The sequence below is a fragment of the Microtus pennsylvanicus genome, chromosome 2 (assembly GCF_037038515.1).
Source record: "Microtus pennsylvanicus isolate mMicPen1 chromosome 2, mMicPen1.hap1, whole genome shotgun sequence".
Lineage (NCBI taxonomy): Eukaryota > Metazoa > Chordata > Mammalia > Rodentia > Cricetidae > Microtus > Microtus pennsylvanicus.
The window spans coordinates 95,519,703-95,535,152 of NC_134580.1; the positions used below are offsets into that span (position 1 = coordinate 95,519,703).

Genomic DNA, 15,450 nt, shown 5'->3' on the forward strand with positions numbered 1-15,450 from the left:
TGGCCAGTTCTTCCACACATACCCTTGGGGTTGGCTCACACATGCCCCCATCAGCAGGGCCAGCTCACTGTGCTGCCCTGGGGTGCAGGCCCTGTTCTCCCGGGTGCTGCAACCATTGACAGTTGATGGGCAGGGACAGCTTTTCCACTTCAATGACCTCAGAGCCAGCTCCCCATCTGCCGCAGTTGGCAAGGGGGAAGGGAGGACATCTCTTGCTCATGCCACTGTGTGGCAGATGAGGGGGCAGACCAGATCTCTCATGTTTACATTCTTGGGGCCAGCTCACCTGCGCCCCTATCAATAGGGTCAGCTCTGTTGTGCTGCCCAGGTGAGGTGCAGGGCCTGCTCTCCCATCCGCTGCTGCTGGTGAGGGGCTGGGTCAGGTTCCCTGCTTTTCACAGGTTTCAAGGTTGGGGGCATCTTTCCCTCACCTATGCCATCATACGGCAGACAAGGGGGTAGGACCAGCTCTCCTACTCTCACATCCCTGCCCCCTCATCAGAGTCAGCTCTGTTGTGCTGCCCAGGAGAGGTGCAGGACCCCCTCTCCACAGGGCTGCACCTGGTGATGGGCAGGGCCGATTCTCCCTAGTGTTACAGCCTGTGGGGCTGGGCCAACTCTGTGTAGCCCTGTCCTCTTGGCCTGCAGTGGTCACAGGAGCCATGGACGTCAACACAGACTGACTGCAGCAGGGCCACGGACCCAGGCAAGGGCCTTAGTAGCAGCCCAAGCCTGGGCATCACCATGGCCCTGGATGGCAAGGAAACCATCTACCTTAGCCTGCTCCTCATCACCTTCACCTCTTCAGATCTGCCTCTTTCTCTCTCCCGTGCCCCACCAAATATTTGCTGGCCGTAATTGTGCCTGCCTGGACAGGCCACCCTGGACAGGCATGTAGGTCTCCAGCTCAGTTGTCATGGCTAGTAGGGTTTTCTCTCCAGTTAAACTTGACTTTGTGCTGTACAGATCCACCCAGAGCTGTGTCTCCTAGGGCTTCTAAATCCAGTGTGGTGGACAGTTCAGGCTCCAGGTCACAATTGTCTATAGCAAACAACTTGTTATCTGGGGACAACACACAACTGGCTTTTGATTGGCAAGTGTGTACTATTTTATCATAATAGTAAACTCCATGATAAAATTTAAAATGATCTTCAACGTGCAAAAGTTAATACTGTGTGTGCCGCAGTCACGGACATGTGCTTTCGAGGCAACTTTTTGAAGAATGGGGGACAGAAAAACCGTGTTGTCACTTGGAAACTTAAGAGTTTTTGTGTCTGTGGTTAATGTTTTTTTTTTCCATTTGTGGCAATTGAAGCAAAAGTCTTTCCATAACTAAGAAAATACATATGTCAGTATCTGAATTCTGAAAAGCAAAACATTATAAAATATATATGAGTAAGATAGTGTGGAATAGACAAAGTTGAACGTTTTCACATTCCTTTTATCATGAGCATGAGTTGCTGACAGGGGCGATTCACAACTAATATTTATTTATTTGGGAAAGGCTCTTGTTGTGCAGCCTAGGCTGTTCTTAAACTTAACTCTCAAACTTGGCATCCTCCTGCCTCAGCCTCCTGAGTGCTGGGATTACAGGCCTGTATCACCATATCTGTTCTTTACTTTTAACCCTAAAGGTTGATGTAAATATGACAGACACTAGTTTATTTCTATTACGCCTTTTCATTCCTTCTGTGAGTGCTGTTGGGTTGTTCCGGCAACCGTCGGCAGTCTTTCTTCAGTCGGGTACTTCTGAAATCACAGGGGAGTGGAGCCAGCTCTGTGTACCCAGCCTGTGAGCTTCGCACAAGGAGAAGCTGTCTGCAGCCTAATAGCTTAGGTGGAGTTATTATGATGGTCTTTGTAGACTGTTTGCTATTTGACCCCTGTGCTGGCAGTAGGGTGACTTGGGGCTTGTACCCCAGAAGGTCACATGAGATAGTCGTAAATGAATTGACTTTGTGGAGACCGATGGCGAATGGCATTTCGCTGCTCCCTAAAACCTGACGCCTTTCTGGATACTTGTTCTTTGTTTCTGTTTTTTTTTTAATTTCATGTTTTTTCTACTTTTACACTTTTTTGCCTCTTTTTTTTCCATGTCTTTGCCCAGCCGTGGCACTTATGAGCACCTATGGACATGATCTTACTAGCAACTTCTGAATTAAATTCGTAACTGGGCTCTTTCCTCTGGGCTGAGAACTTCAATGCTGCCCGACCCCATGAACTGATGTCAAAGGGAAGCCGCTGTTTAGCTGTTTCCTTGTACTCTGTAGATTTAGAAAAACTTGTCTCATTAAAAAGAAAATCCATAACATCTAATTCAGAAACATTAACCAGTACTGTGGCCAACAGCATACATAATGTCAAAGGGCTTTATAGCCAGAAAATGTCCTGAGTTGATGTTTGGTCCATTAACTACATGAGGAAGACAGAGCTTGCAGTGAGATCTGCAGATTGAGGATGAGGATGGATAAGAAGAATTTTTACCTTTCCTTCAGGGTCAGCTTTTCAAAGTGATTTCATTATTTCATATGAAATATTAAGTCCCCTTCCCCCAGAAATCTTTGTAGTAGAATGGAGTGGTTTTGCTCTGAATTACAGTAAAACTTCAAATGAAATGCACGATGTTAAGAAACCAAGAGCTTTGAGTTACAGGGATCCAAATGTCTTTTATCATATAAATATTAGACACAGAAAACGTACAATAGGTATCAAAAATTTTACAGTCTGTACATTGTTTTCTTGCGGCTTTTACATTATACATCTTTAGACAGAATTGTGATCAGTAAGGAGGTGAGTCAGTCAACAGAGAAGATGAGAAGTGTCGTCACTATTACTGACAAGATTGGTCCTTGTTTTGGCAGACACGTGTCTGCCCGAACATTTCAAGCAGTATGGTAAACAAAACTTTGTGTGATAAGCTGAACTTTGTTCCCAGTTGGATCAGGAGATCCCACCTGCTCCTACAGATCTGCAGGAGCAGTACCATGCAGACTCCAGTCCTGCGGCTCTGCAGGAGCAGTACCAGTGCAGACTCCAGTCCTACAGCTCTGCAGGAGCATTACCAGTGCAGACTCCAGTCCCACAGCTCTATAGGAGCAGTACCAATGTAGACTCCAAGCAAGCATTTTTTATCTGTGCTGGACTGTAAGAATCTGTGATGGACGTACTGCCTCCTCCTGTCTTTTCTGTCAGTTCATGCTAGGACCACCTAGCCATGACTGAGGCCCTCTGAATTCCTATGTTACAGGTTATTTACATTAAAAACTCCCTGGGAGATCTTTTGGGGGATGAGGAATAAGAAAAATACAGTGTCTAAAAAAATTTTCTCTGTGAATAGCAGAGGAAAGTTTTCATAGTGCACAATATAAATGTTGAGATCTGTCGTTACTCATAATTGTTCCAAATAATTGTTCCATATTACACCTGCTAGCGGTAGCTATGCTTTGTGTATTTCCAAGTTTCTATATAGAATAAGGATGAAATTGTGCGTAAAGCGGTTCTAGTGAAACTTTAACCACAAGCCAGGTCACTAAACTCCACAAAGGTACACAAATGGGCATTGGTCTTTCACCAAACAAACTTAAGTGATCCGAGTACTTTAGGGGGCAGCACCACATCTGGTTCGCATTCCTCTGGAGACACGGTGCTGTTGGCTGTAGGTTTGGAACTTATTTTGTTAGATGGTACTCTAAGAAGCTGTTCGTCTTGTGTATGGATTACAAGTTAGCATGGTGCCAGACCGTCTAAGCACGGAAGCAAAGTCTCCCCCAAAGGACACACTCAGATGAAATGCTTTTGAAAGGTGAAAAGAAGCTGACAGGAGACTCTGTGAATAGCTTCCCAGGCAACAAGTCAAAACTGCTGACTTTTACCCTTTCGTGATAGAATACACAGAGACTGGTACTCGTGGTTTTGCAGAAGAATACAATTCACATTGTTAGCAGTTTGTGTTATAACAAAGAGAACTATCTGTGTGAATTTGTGTCAATTCCTAAAGGGTGTCTGATTCACATCTGCATTCTCTAAAGGAGAAAGTCCAAGCTACATGCATGCCTGATAGTGTATCTACATATTCTATACATATGTACATGCTGTCAGCTGTTAGAGCGTCATGTCCATTAGCTTATTTCTAGATAGTAGAAGTAAGACAGGTTAAGCACAAATTCAGTTAAAAAGAAAACCTTAAGATAGTTTAGAGAGAGAGAGAGAGAGAGAGAGAGAGAGAGAGAGAGAGAGAGAGAGAGAGAATTCGACCATGAAGAATTAAACACTGTCCAGACCATTCCTTTTAAAAAGTCACGGATTCTTAGTTGTACCCACTAGAGAATATCTGAACAAACATTTTTATGTCGTTTGTCTTAGCTAATTAGCTGTGTATGAAATAGTGATTGCTGTTTGTGGATAGTGAGTTTTAGTTTGTATTTCATGATGCCTAAGACCTAGAGCTATGAGTTGGCCTGCAATTGGGTAATGTCTAGTTCAATTAAAAAGTCCTGGATTTAAAACTGGGCTCCATCTCTAGCAGTTCCCTTCTAGGTAGGTAGACTGATGTGCCTACAAACAAGGGAGGGGGTGGTGAGGAAGGACAGGGAAGGGAGGAGGCGCTCGGTCAGATCTGAGGTAGTGAAGTAGGGAATCGGTCTCACAAACCATGCAAGCATGTCCAAGTCACCACTTTTAGGGTATTTCCATGAAGTGCAGGCTTTTGGGTTAAAGTAAAATTTTCAGTTTGCAGAAGCCTTGGGGAAGGCAACAAGTTGATCCTCCAGGGACTTTTTATCTACGGATCAGTAAAGCAGGCTGCCCGAGACACTGTCAGGAAACTATGGTCTTTTTTTAGCACGCATTTGGTGTTGGTTCCAGTAAAGAAAGAACGAGATTTGAATATGAATGCTCAAAGCTTAACATACTTGAGCTTTTCTTCCCATTGAGTCAGCTGACTGAAAACCAGTGACTCACATTAAGAGTATGTTAGGTAGAAAAACAATGACACCGGCAACAGTGGTTGGCTTGCCCCTTTTCAAGACTGTTAATCTGAAGTTGCCCGAACCTCTGCCTCTGCGATCAGTTTTTGAAGTGAGATCCCAGGATACTCGTCTACAGATTCTGTTCCTTGATTTCTGGATTAGGAGCCATTACCCCGGTCCAACTGTGCTAAGACATGATTGCTTTTCGCAAGTTGAAGGGACTCTATCTTCTTCTGTGCGTACTTGAGTTGGATCTTCAGGGCATCATTATCGGCTTTCAGGGTATTTATCTCCTAAAGGGAAATGAGAATAAGGCATATCACTAGAGAGGCGGCGAGTGGGAAATCACTTACAGTAGCAAGAGTATTATATTTGATTGGCATTTCCTATTCACCGTGGTTAAGAATTAGAAACTATTTTCAAAGTGGTTATTTAGCTGTGAGTATAAAATAACACACTAGCTATCACGGACATGTGCAAATAGCAATTACTCTTTGTTATCACATCACAGATGTGAGTGGCTAGCAGACAGAATAATCCATTCTTGGGAAGTGGGTGGAGGAAGACACAACCCTTGGATAGTGTGTAGCAGGCATCGTCACTTGGCAGACAGTAGTCTGGTCTGATCTGCTCTCAGCTATGCAAGCCAAGCAGTGCTTCAAAACTCCGCGAAATGAGATGTTGTTGTTAATTTAACCTAAGTTCGCAATTCCCATTGCTGATAACTAATTCGCCTTTTTGATGGAAGACTTTTGTCTCACCCCCACACTGGGATTTAGTGTTTTGTTGGTATTAATTTAACTGTACAGCCATGGGTTCATCTCCAGGCTTCTGGTTTTGAGGCAAGTGTTCTTATGTCAGACTGACTTGCATGGGCATCAGAAAGTACAGGTACACTGTCTGGTTAACTGGGCCCCCTCTGGGTTCTCAGATGGAATCACCCAGAGTGCTGTCTACCAGCTTCTGTGTGATTGAGCACTTGCTGTGAGCCCAACACTGCTGTGCGATAATAGGGTAGCTTAATCCTCATGCACACCCTGGAAAGAGGTGCTAGCTGTAAACTTTATAGGGGCAGAAAGTGCTCACACACACTCCTAGAGCCCAGGCGTATCTGACCCAAATGTCTTCGATTCCTTTTTTATTTGGTTCCATGCTGATTCAGTTATGGCATGAACCAAAATAACATACATTACTTTAATGTGTATTAAATATACAGCTGTAATCAGCTGCCCTTACTGCATGCTATTTTAAATCCTAGTTTAGCTGGACACCTTCCTTGTGTTGAGGACTGTTGGCCTAAAGAGCAGTCATGGCAGGTCCCTAACAGGCCAGCAGAGCACAGGATTGTGCCTCTGAAATGCTTGTGGGGAACTCTGGTCCTCAGGTCCCTGTGATGCAGGTAAAAGAAAAGAGAAGCAGCTAATACATCATCAGTGTTCGTGACCCTGGTGATGTCACCTGTGCCTCATGGCATTTCCACAGCTGTAGTTCTGCCTTTCATAAGCATGTAAGGTTTGAAACCTCGGCATGGACTCCCAGCCCTGCATTTTACAGAAAGACCAACCAGGTTGTAGTGTTTAATAATTGGCATAAGGAATGTCTGGGATTAGATCCCCATACTTAGGAGGCAGAAGCAGGCAGATCTCTGAGTTTGAGGCCAACCTGGTCTACACAGTGAGTTCCAGGACAGCCAGGGCTACACAGGGAAACTCTGTCTTGAAAAACCAAAACCAAACAGCATCAAACAAAAGGAATACAAAAAAAGAAATGTCTTGGTGTCTCAGACCAAGTTCTCTACTTATATCACATTCTCCTTTCAAGATTTCTTTTATTGTTCTAAAAGGTGACATTTGGTAGTTTCTCTTCCTACGGTAACTCAAGTTGACTTGTTCACTAATGCGCATTTTAAAGGTACTTGGAGTAAAGGACATGCTTTCTTCCAGAAAATCTGTTGCTCTTTTGTCCTGTGCTCCTCCTGCTACCATGTTCTTCATTCCAGTCACCAAATTAAGTCACAGACATTGCCTAGCACATAGCTCTCAGACTCTCCTGCCTGCATGGCAGGGAAGGAACCTTGCTGGGAACAATGATGAGTGTCCCAGCACCTTGCAGGTGGCTTCACCGGACATACTGTTCAGAGAAGCCCGTTAAGCTAGGTGGATGGTGGTTTATGTACTGACAGGTCTCCAAACATGATACAAATCATGATGTCTGAGGGAAACGGGCAAGAAAACATTCCTTAGTAAAATTAAACACCGTTAATGTCTCCTTTCTTCCTTGACAATGAAATGACTTAGATTACCCACATTTGACAACTTTCTTCCTTTCTCTTGTCTGCTTACTTAACCTGCTAGTAACCAAAGTTTGAATCGTCATTCCTCTGCTTTCCCTACTGGACTTTATTTCAGCAGGAGAGCTAATTCAGGGAGGAGGGTGGCAAGAAGAGAGGCACCTGTTCCAGTTCTTGGTAGGTCCTGAGTCTGAGGTGAAGCTCTTGTTTGGGTTTTATAAGCGATTCTTTGTTCTCCCACTTGACGAACGCCCGCTTCCGGAGCAGCACTGGGCTGGGACATGGGGATGTGGGGCTGGGAAGCACATACAGACCATCCTGGGCTGGCTTCCGTGGGGAGGACAGCACCAAGTGGCCAGCCGGCATCTCGCTGCCGACCCAAGCAGACGGGTCCGTCTGGGTGGTCTTGTGGGCAACAGTCCTCTTCAGCCGCACTGAGATCTTCTGGGAGGACACCCCCAGGAGCATGATGGTCCGGTCCTTGCTGTCTTCGCTGTGGTCCACAGCCTCCCCATTCTGGAATATAAATGCTCCTTCCTCCGGTGCTGTGGGGAGATATGTTTGTTAGTGCGCTCAGTTACAGTTCAGTTCTCAACATCTGTCTCAAACAGACATTTCTTATTTCAGGAGTCCGCTTCCAAGCACCCTCTGTTTTCAGATGTGCAATGTCAGGCACAATAGGAGCCGAAAACCAGAGATTTTTGTGTCAGGATTCATCTACACCAAGGAAAGAACATCTTTCCTTTTTTACTTTTTTAAGAGATTGTGTGTGTGTGTGTGTGTGTGTGTGTGTATGATGTTCTGCCTGTATCATGTATGTGTGTATGTATATATGTACACCACATGCATGCAGTGTCTGTGGAGGTCAGAAGAGGGTTTTGGATCCCCTAAAACTGGAGTTAGAGGTGGTTGTGAGATACTGTGTGGATGCTGGGAGCTGAATTCAGGTTTCTGCAAGAGCAACAAGTGCTCTTAACCTCCAGCTCCTCAAGCATCTTTTCTGTTTGCACAAAAGTTACCCAGACAGCCACTGTTTCTGTGAGTTAGAATCCCTGCCTTGATGTAGCAAGGTTTCCTAGCACTTCTAAAGATAGTGGGATAAACATATGGACAGAATGTTCCATTGTGTGGGAGGTCCTTCTGTCTATGTGTTGCTTTTATTGGTTAATGAATAAAGAAACTGCCTTGGCCTGTTGATAGGGCAGAACTTAGGTAGGCGGGGAAAACTGGACCGAATGCTGGGAGAAGGAAGGCAGAGAGAGAGAGAGAGAGAGAGAGAGAGAGAGAGAGAGAGAGAGAGAGAGAGAGAGAGAGAGAGAGATGCCATGGAGCTGTAGCCAGAGTCAGACATGCTGAAACTTTGCCGGTAAGCCACTGCCACATGATGATACACAGATTAGTGGAGATGGGTTAAATTAAGATGTTAGCCGATAAGAAGTTAGAGCTAATGGACCAAGCAGTGATTTAGTTAATACAGTTTTTGTGTGATTATTTTGGGGCTGAGCAGCTGGGAATGACCATTCCATAAATGCTTTCTGTGGACTCAGGGTGAGAGCTATGGCTCAGAGTTTGATCCAGGTACAGGACTGCTGCTCAAGACAGTAGGAACTCCCTGTGGAACTCACTTGTGCATTGGTACAGATTAATGGTGAGGTGGCAGGATTAGTTTTGTGGAGTGTATTCTAAAATTTATTACCCTTATTTGATTGTGCAGGGGTAAGGACAAACCAGCCATCTGGCTTTCTTTTAGCCAATATCCCTGCCTGAGACACAGCCTGGAAATATTAACTAAAAGGAGAATTTCCCAAAGAAGTAGAGGATTAGTGGATCTCTTTGAGTCATGTGGGAAGATAAACTGGAGGTCATCCAAGTTTACCTTTTGTAAAGACTCAGCGCAAATTTTGAACTCTTTGCAAAGTAATTAGGGTCTATATCTCATTTATTAATAAACGCATTTTGGATTCTGTTTATTTCATTAAATGGAGTTGGAAAATATCCTATTTTCCAGAGTGTAGGGAATAAAGTGATTTTATGTATGAGAAAGGTTTTTTGTTGTTTTGTTGGTGATACATGTGTATTAAAAGGATACATTTTTCTTATTGCTAAATTTAAAAAGGGATTCTTTTGTGCCTGCCTTATGCCTGGAGACTAGAAGAAGGCATAGATGTCGTCTATCACTTCTTATCCACTCCCCATATTCTTTACCCTTTCTCTTTCACATGACAACATCCATCCTGTACAATGCAGGACCTTCAGCAAATTTGACTCAAATATACTGAGTTACCACAGGACCTAGGCTGGCTCACAGGGCTGCTTCCTGATGACCAGTTCAGTGGGTATCTTTCAAATCCCTACTAGACACATCTTCTCTGCTCCTGTGCCCTCCAGACCTAGGGAGTCTCTGATGTACTTGCTTCAGGTAGTTTCCTAACCACTCTTTGCTTGCATTTTACCATATGCAGGGTTAGTGGTGACAATTCTGGCTTAGCTCCAGATTCCTCTCGGATGATTTGGTTCCTCTCCAAGCATATCTCTAGAGTTCCTCCCCCCCCCCCTTTTTTTTGTATTTACTTTTCTGATTTTAGAATTTTAATTGTTTTTCTTCACCTGATCTCTCAAGGTTCTCAATCTCGGACAGGGTGTTAATTTAATGGGCGAGGTTCCTCTTAGGGATGATGCGTATTGAACCCATGCATAAGCCTACTTCCTGCCGCCAGCCCTAAGGGCCAGTCACATGCTTTTCTGAGGCTCCTTTCTGGGTTCTTAGCAATGAGTCTAGTTTTGGTCACTTTTCTTGCATAGCGGTCTCTGTTAAACTGCAGAAACCAAATTCTCAGCTGCGTCTGCCTCCTGGAAACAGGGTCAAGAACACCACGTTTTCAGCGTCTACTAGTGCTGTTTCAGCTTCTGCTGATAGTGTGTTCTCAGGACGTTTCTGAGCTATGGAGATAGTAGTCTTTGTTTCTGAACACAGCTGTCCCTTTTACATAGTATGTTACTTTCACACGGCACGCTATGCATGCTATACGTTCATTCTCTCTGCCTCTGGTTGGGGTTTAAGGATAGAGGAAGAGAATTAACATGGGATGCTATCATGGCAGGAAGTCCATACCTGCCCTTGGTGTCGGTGCCCAGTAGCACCTGATGACTTCTTTGTCTAACTTCCACTCTGTTACAGCATCCAGTGAGTTAAAAATCCATGACGAATCAGCCATGGCACAGCAATCGAGGTGATCTTTCTTACCCGTACATACCCATGGCAAACGTCCCTGGTTTCGGCTTACCATGGAGCAGATCTTTGGTTCCCAGTGGGCAGAGGTTGGACATGGGCACCACGGAGCTGATGTTCTCCGTGGATACTGCTGGGCTCTTGATTCTCTTCTTGCATTCGAACACTACCAGGTCTTTGCACTGTTTGTGGCAGTTCATCCCGCAGTCTGTGGACAAGACACTCCCACTCAGCTCACAAGTCCTCCGCTCACTTTTCCTAGCATCTCTCTCACAACCAAATTCACGCACTGCTTTCTTGCCAAACTCAGCTGGTCTAGCCTCTGGAGCTAGGACACCTGACGTTCCTAAGGGATCTAGGGAAGATCACCTCCTGATTCTTAACCTCCTTGGCAAACCCCAGGGCTTGTCACCAATGAGTCTCAGAACTAAGCAGCATCTCATCAAGAAAAGAGATGCTGACCTGGAAAATTAGGTCCTGAGGTGTTTGCTGAAAAAAGAAACACTGACTGGTCCTGTAGTAACCTTACCCAGGGTGATTCCCTTTCCTTGAGCAAGATCTATCTTTCCAGGCTTCTACAAGGAGCATGGCCATCTGTATTTCCAGAGCAACTGAGGCAGAGAGAGAGTCTTGTAGAGCAAAACTACCTGACTGGTCTTATGGGCATCCCTCTCTTGGCTGGCAACAATTCCTCTTAGGATTCTCTTGTTTGGACACGAGGCTCTGAATGTAGCCAAGAATGTTTGGACTAAATGGATAACTACTATGCAGAAGAAATGTTACCAAGGGGAATTTGTTGGACAAGGGAAGTGATTCTATTTCCCCAAACTGGGACTTACCTTTACAGCGAAATCCTTGCTTGATCACTCCCCAGAGCTACAAGGTAAAGAAGACAATATGGCTCAAGTCATTCATCTGTCTGGTGTGAGGCTGTGCCTTGGCATTCATTCCCTGTCTATCTTCCTTCTACTGTCTGTCAGTGGGTAGACCCTGGTACCATTCATTCTCTATCTTCATTCTACTGATTGTCAATTGGGAGACTCTGGCAGCTGTCTCATGTCCTGGTTCTTGGACAAGAAGCCACTGGCCGGAGATGACTGCTACCTATACAAGAGCTCTGTACACCCCAGTGCTCTGCAGGCCAGATGTGGATGAATCCAGGCCAACAGGCTCCTGAGGACTGAGTATGTCATCCTGTGTCAGAAACTTGGGTTTGCCGGAAACTCCTAGTTGGGTTGAGACAGAGGGCAGACAGCACTCAGGTAACCTCTGAGATAAGATCGCTTTGGGATAATTTCTCCCATGTAATACATTGTGGTCACACTCATCCCTCTGTCCCACCCTCCTTTATCCTTCTCCCTGTCCTACCAACCTTCACTCTTCTCAATAAGTCTCTCTTCCACTGCCATATCTTTCTAGTGTCTGTTCTGTGACACCCTGAGGTTAGCCAGGGTCACCCTGTGGGGTGTGGAGTGCCCACTGGAACGCAGGTAAGTTGTTTCTTTTCAAAGGGGAAGGGAGTGCTTATCTTCTAAGATCTGAAACAGCATGGAACACTTCTAAGAGGCATATCCAAACTCCACATTTCTGTACCATTTATTCCAGAACTTTATTGCACCAGGGAATTAAAAAAGAAGCAGGAAGAAATTAGATGCAGGCTAAGTCCATAGAGGATTGTGTTTTCTAGGTGTTCTTTTGGGTTCTGAGCCGGAGTGATTATGTAAGGATTTTGATACTGTGCGCGTCTTACTCGTTTAAACTATTCTGCATACACTGCCCGACACACACACACACACACCACGTTTAGCTCTGACACTCTAAAAGTGACTTACAAAGCCAGCACAGTTGTCACAGAAAGTAGGCTTCAGGTAGGTGGTCTCTTGAAAGTTGTGAGGAAAGCCCAGGCCCAGCTTGGAATAGATGGAGCTGGCCCTCATGAAGTAGGCTGTGATCTCATCCCTGCTGATGAGGCCTTCCCTGCAGCAAATGACAGGCAAGGCGGTGAGTATGAGAAGGGAGGTTTCCAGCCTTTGGACCTAACCTTCCCTTCTGTCCTTCCTGTGGCTGCTTCCTTGAGTTCTCCTCATCCTTAGGGCACAGGATAGCATGGGCTGGGAGTGAGGCAGTCTGACTGCTTATCACTCGTGGTAAATGGCCACACAGATCCGTGCGCTCAGAACTGAAGGGGAAGCTGTGTAATGTGTGTATAGGAAAGCAAAGGCCTCCTGCTCCGGTGTCTGACTTGAGGCAGGAAGCCATGTGTAGAACCCATGGCCAAGCATTTGTTTTTCTGTGGAGAACTGGGATAAAGCTTTTAGAGCCACAAGAAAAACGCAGGAAATATTGAGAGAACTATGAGTTCTTCCATGGTTTGTAACGCCAAAGCAGGAGGGAAGGCCCGGTGTTTCTCCTACGCTGGTGGCACTGGGAGTCTTTGGGAGTATTCAGAAAGCTTATGGATATTATGGGCTGCAGCAGCCCAGGGTACAGGCGTGAGGCCTTCACTTGATGGCGGCATTTGCTTCCAGGATATTCCATCTAAGCCTGGCAGCACACGCGTTTGCAAGTTCCTCAGTGACTGCTTGCACAGTCCCACGCACCACCCTTACCTGTCTTTGTCCATCACGCAGAAGGAAAATGGAAAGCTTGCGGCAATCTTTTCAAACTCCTCCTGAGAGATGTATCCATCCTGGTCGAGATCGTAGTTCTTGAAGACAGACTGAAAAAGAAAAGATTTCTTCCCTCTACTGAAGGAAACCAATCACCTCTCCCTGTAGCTAAATGACAAGGGGGCAGAAATATATAAAAGCTCCGCAGCAGCCTAAGTAAGAGCAGCGCTGAGCCGTGCCCCCTCAACTGTGGCACTGGCACGGCAGGGCACATCCCGGGCCTCTGCTCTCCCAGCCGCTACAGGGTGCCTAGGTGCTCTCAACCTGTAAATATCAACTGTGTCACGCTCTGGCTGCTGCACACAGCTACTCCACGGGGTAGAGGATGTGTGTTCTCCCTCCACTCTGTCCTCCCTGCAGGTCTCTCTTCCCTTCCCTGGGAAGCTCACAGGCTAACCCAATTGGGAGTGTTCTCCTCCTTGAGTCCTGTGCTCCTCGTTGTTCTGCATGTGTGACTGGAGCGTGAAGACAGCATGCAGTCCATCCCCTTCCTCAGCAGTTAGCCAGACCAAGCGGTGCCAAGTTTCCCATCCTCCGTCTTAGCATTATTATATGCTGACATTGGCCACATATTAACCAGTAACATATGTTCCCCTGCAAGGGCCTTTAAGCATGGCAAACCCGCCCACTAGAGACCAGTGTGTTGACATTATTTCCTCTGAAACGTTCCACAGCCACCGTGTGTAGAGTGAGCAGCTTTGTGTTCCCAAGGGAACGGGTTTGAGCATCCTCACCTCCATGTCTCTATCTCTCTGACCCCTTCTCCTCCCCACATCCCGAAATTAAAGCAGGCTATACCGCGATTTTTGTCTGCTGAAATGGGTACTTACATCCACCATCCTCTGGACATGTTTGCTAATGGTCTTTGGGTCTGGTTTGGGAGATACTCCAGAGGCCCAGTCCACTACAACTGGCGGCTTCGAAGGAGTCAGTGGCTAAAATGGAATAGGGAAACCCTTGTGACTGATACAGGTTAACAGGGCTCCTTCCTTTCGCGATCTCTGACTGTGTGCTGTGGCAGAAGAGCACACAGTCGGAATCTGTCTGAATTAGATTGGCCAATAGGTTTCTAAAGAATGGCTACGGGACCCCAAGCTGCAGACAATTTCTCTCCTCAGTGGGCCTGACTTCCAGGCCCCTCTCCATTGGCTCCTTTGTCAGATGTATCAACAAAGGTTAACATGAATCAGGCCCTTTGCCTCTGTGCTCCAGTCCCATTTTAGTAGAGATGGATGAGGAAAAGCTAATCGAGACAGCAAGCTGTACAAGGAGGAAATGCACATGCCGAGAGAGAATCTATTGTTGGTAATTTAAACCTTGGCCCCAATTAAAATTCCCCTGAAAATAGAAGTTGCTGACGCTTCTTCTGAAACACCTCTAGTGCCCTGGGTGTGGACCCTCCTGACCATTCTATAGAGGCAATGGGATTTAGCAACAATTAATAACAATAAATACAGAAACAAACAACAACAACAACAACAAAAATGGATTTCTTGTGGGTAGGCAACTCTCTTCCCTCAAGTCCTTCTTGCTTGGGGAGTTAGGAAGCCTTCTAGGAGATGGAAAGAATTCTGGGGCTTACTTGTCAGTAAGAGAGGCAGGCTCAGGTAACCTGTAATGGTCCTACTGTGTGCAAAACCAGGACTTGGTGCTGTTTTGAGTCCTAGTGGGCACAGGAGTTCAGAAGATCCAGTACCTTCCGAACCCAGAACACCACAGGCCACCGACATTTTTCTTTCTACCATGGTAGGAAGTTTTATGAATTTTGCTTTTTAGTGTGAGTGTTGCTGTCATCATCCTGTTTTAGAAACAAGACGTGGGGACCCTTTGACAGGAGGGAGACAGCACCGTGCTTTGTAACACTGCCGCTGACAAATTTGACCCCACCCCCATTGGGCACACAGTCATTTCCTGTTCACACAGTGGCCCCTTCATCTTAACAACAAGCTGCTGATGGATAAGAACTATGTGTTACACTTATGTTGAGAAGCCTTGCCCAAAGCTGAGCACACAGCACAAAACGTACACTTAGTAAGCAACTGAAGCCCAGCTTCTTGAGAAGGAATCTGAGGAACTTTCTAAGGCCGGTTACACTCAGCGTCAGGATAAGAAACTTACCGGGGCTCTGTGGTTCCTTGGTTCACGGGCATAGGAGAGCTCATAGATTTCATCTTCTGTGTAGTACAGATCCAGGGATAACTGAAGTTGAAGCAGAACACGGTTCATTTCTGGAACACTACCTTTCCTAGACCTGAGGTCTTATTCTTGGCTACATTTTCCCAGTGGTTCATTTTC

General features: G+C 45.8%; 1 protein-coding gene across 1 annotated transcript in view; it reads right to left on the reverse strand.

Annotated features, from left to right (window-relative positions):
* Positions 1–2,646: 2,646 nt before the first annotated feature.
* Positions 2,647–15,450, reverse strand: part of Rasgrp1 (RAS guanyl releasing protein 1) — a 65,034-nt gene continuing 52,230 nt past the window's right edge. The window contains exons 10-18 of the mRNA XM_075961764.1: positions 15,274–15,354; positions 13,986–14,090; positions 13,096–13,205; positions 12,319–12,463; positions 11,326–11,362; positions 10,542–10,694; positions 7,420–7,802; positions 3,007–5,260; positions 2,647–2,968 (exon numbers count right to left, since the gene is read on the reverse strand). Of these exons, the coding sequence (XP_075817879.1) occupies positions 5,126–5,260; positions 7,420–7,802; positions 10,542–10,694; positions 11,326–11,362; positions 12,319–12,463; positions 13,096–13,205; positions 13,986–14,090; positions 15,274–15,354 (1,149 nt within the window). The 3' untranslated portion in view covers positions 2,647–2,968; positions 3,007–5,125. The remainder of the gene's footprint in view (positions 2,969–3,006; positions 5,261–7,419; positions 7,803–10,541; positions 10,695–11,325; positions 11,363–12,318; positions 12,464–13,095; positions 13,206–13,985; positions 14,091–15,273; positions 15,355–15,450) is intronic.